At 40.3% G+C, this 6,757-nt stretch overlaps 1 protein-coding gene across 3 annotated transcripts in view; it reads right to left on the bottom strand.

Moving 5' to 3' along the window:
* Window positions 1–2,046: 2,046 nt before the first annotated feature.
* SNRPD1 (small nuclear ribonucleoprotein D1 polypeptide) overlaps window positions 2,047–6,757 on the bottom strand; it is a 28,054-nt gene continuing 23,343 nt past the window's right edge. For all 3 annotated transcript variants that reach the window (XM_025365272.1, XM_025365271.1, XM_025365273.1), the window contains one exon: window positions 2,047–3,232. In XM_025365272.1, the coding sequence (XP_025221057.1) occupies window positions 3,156–3,232 (77 nt within the window). In that variant the 3' untranslated portion in view covers window positions 2,047–3,155. The remainder of the gene's footprint in view (window positions 3,233–6,757) is intronic.

Below are 6,757 nucleotides of genomic sequence, written 5' to 3'. Positions count from 1 at the left end.
AGTAGATAGGGTTTCACCGTGTTACCCAGGCTGGTCTTGAACTCCTGACCTCAAGTGATTTGCCCATCTCAGCCTCCCAAAGTGCTGAGGTTACAGGTGTGAGCTGCCACGCCAGGCCAAAACGTATTTTTAAATCTCTTACATTATGTGGCCGTTTTCATTTTTTTAATTTTAAAATTTAAGAGCCAGGTCTGACTAGGTTACCCAGGCTGCTTGCAATCATAGCACACTACAGCGTCAAATTCCCAGGCTCTAGCGATCCTCTTGCCCTAGCCTCCCCAGTAGCAGGGACTACAGGTGTGCACCACAGCACCCAGCTCCAATTTGATGTCTGCTTCCCTTTTAGTCTATAAGCTCTATGAGGACAGGAGGCAACTGTTTATTTCCTACTCTTGCAGGGTTTTCTGTTTGATCCCTTCAATAAATCTCTCCACTGCTGCATTTCAGGGCTCTTGCCTTTTGCCTTCTACTTGGATGCAACCAATAGGAGCACCAACAGGTCAGAAGATGGAAAAGAATGAAATCCAGTTATTTATTCCCCCAGCTTCTTAATTAAGGAAAAGTATAAGCTGGGCACAGTGGCTCACGCCTGTAATCCCAGCATGTTGGGAGGCTGAGGCGTGTGGATCACGAGGTCAGGAGAACAAGATCATCCTAACACAGTGAAACCCTGTCTCTACTAAAAAGACAAAAAATTAGCCGGGTGTGGTGGCGGGCACCTGTAGTCCCAGCTACTCGGGAGGCTGAGGCAGGAGAATGGCCTGAACCCGGGAGGCGGATCTTGCAGTGAGCAGAGATCATGCCACTGCACTCCAGCCTAGGTAAAGAGCAAGACTCTGTCTCAAAAAAAAAAAAAACAAAAAAAACAAAAAAAGGTATGGAGAAAAATTACATATTGATTGTATCTTGTCAGGCCAACTCACCTTTAATATATTTACTATTAAAGAATTGTCTTCAGTGTGGCCAACATGGTGAAACCCCGTCTCTACTAAATACAAAAAAATCAGCTGGGTGTGATGGCGCATGTCAATAATCCCAGCTACTCTGGAGGCTGAGGCACAATAATCGCTTGAACCTGGGATGCAGAGGTTGCAGTGAGCCAAGATCGCGCCACTGCACTCCAGTCTGGGCGATACAGCAAGACTCCGTCTCAAAAGAAAGAAAAAAAAAATTGTCTTAATCATCATGAATTTTATACACCCCTTTTTGGATCATAGAACCTGTAATAAAACTGAGTGACCACTGCCAATAATCTGTGGGGGGAAAAAAGCTAATTACTATATAGCTTTGATACATTATGAAAAAGCAGAATATCAACTGTGGAAAAATCAAAAAGTATTTGAATTTACTTGATGAGGTAAGATACTTAAAAAATATATATCTAATATTTATTTATACTAATATATAAATGTATATATCTCATATGACAAGTATATTCTACATGCATACTATTAGTATATATTTATATATTAGTATAAATACATATATATAAAAATACACACACACACACATATATATATAAAAACATTTTTTTGTGTGATGGAGTCTCACTCCATTGCCCAGGCTGGAGTGCAGTGGCGTAATCTTGGCTCACCGCAACCTCTGCCTCGTGGGTTGAAGCAATTCTCCTGCCTCAGCCTCATGAGTAGCTGGGATTACAGGCGCCTGTCACTGCACCTGGCTAAGTTTCGTATTTTTAGTAGAAACGGGGTTTCACCATCTTGGCCGGGCTGGTCTTGAACTCCTGACCTCGTGATCCACCTGCCTCAGCCTCCCAAAGTGCTGGGATTACAGGCGTGAGTCACCACGCCTGGCCTAAACTTTTTTTAGGTAACAATATTCACAGAAAATGTCTTTACTTAAAAAACAAAAACTCACATACATGATAAAATACAGATTTAAGCCACCCACATCCCCAGTTGTTTCCCTTAGCATATAAATACTTGGTAGTAAGCTTTACAAAGAACTGATGCACTGAGAGACATTTTTTCTGAGCTTAACAAATCAAAAACAATTTTTAAAAATCCTTATTAACAATTAGAACAGTTTTGCTGTCAAATAAAGTAGGTCTTTTCTCTTTTGTTCTCAAAGAACCCCTTAACAAAGGAGGCACTGACAGGTACACTACACATTAACAGGAGATTTTAACACGGCTCGTAACTGCTAATCTAGTGACCATTAACTCCAAGTTTCAACTTGGAAAACATAAAACTATATCCTACTAAGAACTGATTAAAAAGCAAAAGAAAAAAAAGTGACACATTAGCAGCTAGACAAAAAAACAATAACCCTTAATTTAGAAGACAACTTTTTACCAGGTACCTAAGACTCCGTAGAGTAAAACTCAGGAAAGGAGAATCAATTCTAGACCCCATCCCATAAGGACTTTAGTTTCCAAAATACCAAAACGAACTTCTTATTTCCCCTGTGGGTAGGTGCCACAGAATGAAGTCAGCAGTAAAATGCATATTTAGTGCATGTCAAGTAAAAGGGTATATATTCTATATGTATTGTTAAGTTTAGCCTAAAGTCTCTTTACATATCTCAAGTTCAGCTTAAAGGTTTCTCAGTACATAGAACTGTAGCCTAACTGGATGTGTAAACAGACTGTACCTTACTCTCATGCCAATCACTAAGTTTCAGCCAACCAAAGGCAGCAAACTGTTCAAACCATATTCAAATAAGGCAAACGCTGAACTGTAACTAATATGGCTGTTGCTGTATCTCACTTTCATTTTCCATACATCACTTTCCTTCTGTTCACAAATCTACATCAACTACACAGCTGGGCTGAAGCCTCTGAACCTATTATGCTTCAGGGGCTACCTGATTTGTGAATTGTCCTTTGCTCAATTAAACTCTGCCAAACTAAATTTGTCTAAGGCTTTTCTTTTAACCTTATTCATCATAAAAAGAAAAATTTTAGTTGAAAAACTTAAAATCTGATCATCTAAAAATGAAACTGCCCAGTAGAAATGCTTAGCTCTCACTCTGGTAATTTTGTGAATGTGGAGGAAACTACTAAAACTTTGATATACTAAATAGACAGCTCTATCCCACATTTATGTTTATTAAAAACTGACATAAACAAACACAACCTGTACAAAAAATATCCCAAATCCCATATGACTTTGAAACAGTAATCTTGAGAGACATTATCGCCTAGGACCCCCTCTTCCTCTGCCACGGCCACGTCCTCTTCCTCTTCCTCTGCCTCTGCCTCTTCCTGCAACTGAAGGAAAAGAAAAACAAACCAAGCTCAATTCTCTTCTGCACGAATGTTACCGAGACACCACAAACAACATTTACACACATACCTTTCCCCGTTTATAGCTCTGTATTAGCAGCTACAGTAAATAGAAGTTTAACTAGCTTCTGTTAAATATGTTAGACTTCAGATTCTCCCCACCCCACAACACATTATCATGCAGAACCAAGAACTAAAGGCCTAGGGAGATTATTATTTGTTTCATTTCAATTTATTTACTAAGAAATGTGTCAAACTTAAAAAAATGATTTTTCTTTATATCATGTCTCAAATTCACCATAAAATGATTTGAATCTCACAAAAAAAGGAAGATACATATCATAGAATAGAACACGATCACCTTGATGCCAGAGTTTTGGTAACTGAATAAAATCCAAGCAAGTTAATTCAAAACCAGGGAAGTTTAAATCTATTACATCAAATCACAATCTTATTAACTCTTCAGAAAATTAAAACTATTTTGACCTACACATAATCTAGTGCTTTAATCCATATAGCAATATCCCTGTCACTGGGTCATCCTAACTCTAGTTGAGTATCATGGTGACAGGGAATTTATCACCCAAATAAACTTATTTCATCTTCAGACAGCTAAGAATATTAGAAAATCCTGACACAGAAGTCAGTTACATTCTAAATGTTTTGCTTTTTTTTTTTTTTTTTTTAATACAAGGTCTCTCTCTGTAGTCCAGCCTGCAGTGTAATCACACCTCACTGCAGTCTTGAACTCCTGGGCTCAAGTGATCCTCCCACCTAAGCCTCCTGAGTAGCGGGGACTACAGGTACAAGCCATCAGGTCTGGCTAATTTTTTAATTTTTTGTAGAGATGAGGTCTCCCTTTGTTGCCCAAGCTGCTTTCGAACTCGTGGACCAAAGCAATCCTCCAGCCTCAGTCTCCCAAAGTGGTGGGATTACAGGTGTGAGCCACCGCACCTGGCCACATTAGAAATTTGTACACGCTGATTCTAGTCTTACCATTCCAAGCAATAAACAGTGAGTTTAAGATGCTAATTAAGGGACATTCCACAAAATAACTGGCCCATACTCTTACAAAGTGTTAAGGTCACAAAAGGAACCAGCTGATATGCATTAAAGGAAACTAAGGAAACGAACAACTAAATGCAACCTGTTGTACTGGATTGGATCTTGGACCAGGAAAAGGACATTAGAGGGACAATCAGAGAAACGTGAGAAAGGTCTCTAGATAATACAATAGTGTCGCATCAATATAAAATTTCTATTTTTTGTAGTTACATGAAATTTTAACATTTAGGCAATGTTGGTGAAAGTGTATGGGAATTCCTTGTACTATTTTTGCAACTTTTTGTGTCTAAAATTATTTCAAAATGAAGTGTTAAAATGGGGGGAAAAACAGAGTTGGAGCAGTGTTGTAAAAAACAACAACAACAACAACAATAAAAGGGCTGGGCACCTGTAATCCCAGCTACTCGGGAGGCTGAGGCAGGAGAATTACTTGAACCCAGGAGGCAGAGGTTGTAGTGAGAGGAGATCGCGCCATGGCACTCCAGCCTGGGCGACAGAGCATGACTCTGTCTCAAAAAAAAAAAAGAAATAAAAAGAAAAGAAAATGGACCAGGTATGATGGTGGCTCACACCTGTAATCCCAGCACTTTGAGAGGCCACAGCAGGATTGTTGGAGACCAAGAGTTCAAGGCTAGCCTGGACAACATAGGGAGACCCTGTCTCTACAAAAAAATAAAAAAATTAGCCAGATTTGGTGGTGCATATCTGTATAAAAGAAAGAAAAATTAAGAAAACAACTTTTTTTTTTTTTTTTGAGACGGAGTCTCTCGCTCTGTCGCCCGGGCTGGAGTGCAGTGGCCGGATCTCAGCTCACTGCAAGCTCCGCCTCCCAGGTTCCCGCCATTCTCCTGCCTCAGCCTCCCGAGTAGCTGGGACTACAGGCGCCCGCCACCTCGCCCGGCTAATTTTTTTTTTATTTTTTAGTAGAGACGGGGTTTCACCGTGTTAGCCAGGATGGTCTCGATCTCCTGACCTCGTGATCCGCCCGTCTCGGCCTCCCAAAGTGCTGGGATTACAGGCTTGAGCCACCGCGCCCGGCCTAGAAAACAACTTTTTAAGAAGTGGGGAGTGGGTGGGGGGCAGGCATAAATAATTTTATTTATTTATTTTTTTGAGACAGAGTTTCACTCTTGCTGCACAGGTTGGAGTGCAATGGCACGATCTCAGCTCACGGCATGGGCCACCGCGCCCAGCCAATTTCAGTTATTTTACACTATACTATTTTAAATGTGTACACACAAAAACAGTAAGTCTAGGACGCATGTTAAAATGAACCAAATTGACCACACTTATCTCCAATTTCTTCTGAAATAGTATTTATGATAGAAAAGCAACAAAAACGATAAGTACCCAGAACAAAAAAGAAAAGCAGAGAAAACATAGTAGATAAAAGATTTCGGCTGGGCGCGGTGGCTCATGCCTGTAATCCCAGCACTTTGGAAGGCTGAGGCAGGTGAATCACTTGAGGTCAGGGGTATGAGGCCAGCCTGATCAACACGATGAAACCCCGTCTCTATTAAAAATACAAAATTAACCAGGTGCGGTGGCACAAACCTATAATCCCAGCTACTTGGGAGGCTGAAACAGAAGAATCGTTAGAACCCAGGAGGCGGAGGTTGCAGTGAGCTGAAATCGCGCCACTGCACTCCAGCTTGGGTAACAAGAGTGAAACTCCATCTAAAAAAAAAACAAAAAAACAAAAAAAAAAAAAAAATTTTTTTTCAACAAAATTTTAAATCAGAAAATAGACTTGGAACTGTAACATTTAGTAAAGGAAGAATAACTTCTCAGCGTGGAGTAAGATGATATGAGGCAGGGGGCTTTCAATCATCAATCCCCTCACAGGTAGGTCGGTAGTAAAAAAATGTAGAATAACCCTAAAGACATTAAGGCAAAAAGTCCTCAGATTTGAAAATACAGTCAGCCTTCAATATCCATGGGTTCCACATCCATGGATTTAACCAACTTTAGGCCTATGATGGTTGTCAGACTTTTTCTTGTCATTAACGCCTAAACAATACAATATAACTATCTACAAAGTATTTACATTATACTGGGTATTACAAGTGTACAAAAGGATGTGCAGAGATTAGATGGAAACACTATTACCATTTTATGAAAAGGGACTTGAGCATCTGTAGATTTTGGTACCCACAGGGGGTTCTTGCAAAGTGGAAAGCAGCATGATACACAGGACCGAGTGAGAGGTTAAATCATTGTTTTCCAAGCTATGGATTACAACCATATTATTATTATTATTATTATTTTTTTTTTTTTTTTTTGAGACGGAGTCTCGCTCTGTCGCCCAGGCTGGAGTGCAGTGGCCGGATCTCAGCTCACTGCAAGCTCTGCCTCCCGGGTTTACACCATTCTCCTGCCTCAGCCTCCCGAGTAGCTGGGACTACAGGCGCCCGCCACCTCGCCCGGCTAGTTTTTTGTATTTTT

The sequence above is a fragment of the Theropithecus gelada genome, chromosome 18, assembly GCF_003255815.1.
Source record: "Theropithecus gelada isolate Dixy chromosome 18, Tgel_1.0, whole genome shotgun sequence".
NCBI classification, from domain to species: Eukaryota; Metazoa; Chordata; class Mammalia; order Primates; family Cercopithecidae; genus Theropithecus; species Theropithecus gelada.
Note: the sequence above shows the minus strand (reverse complement) of the source record. Positions and strands in the feature narration are given on the sequence as shown.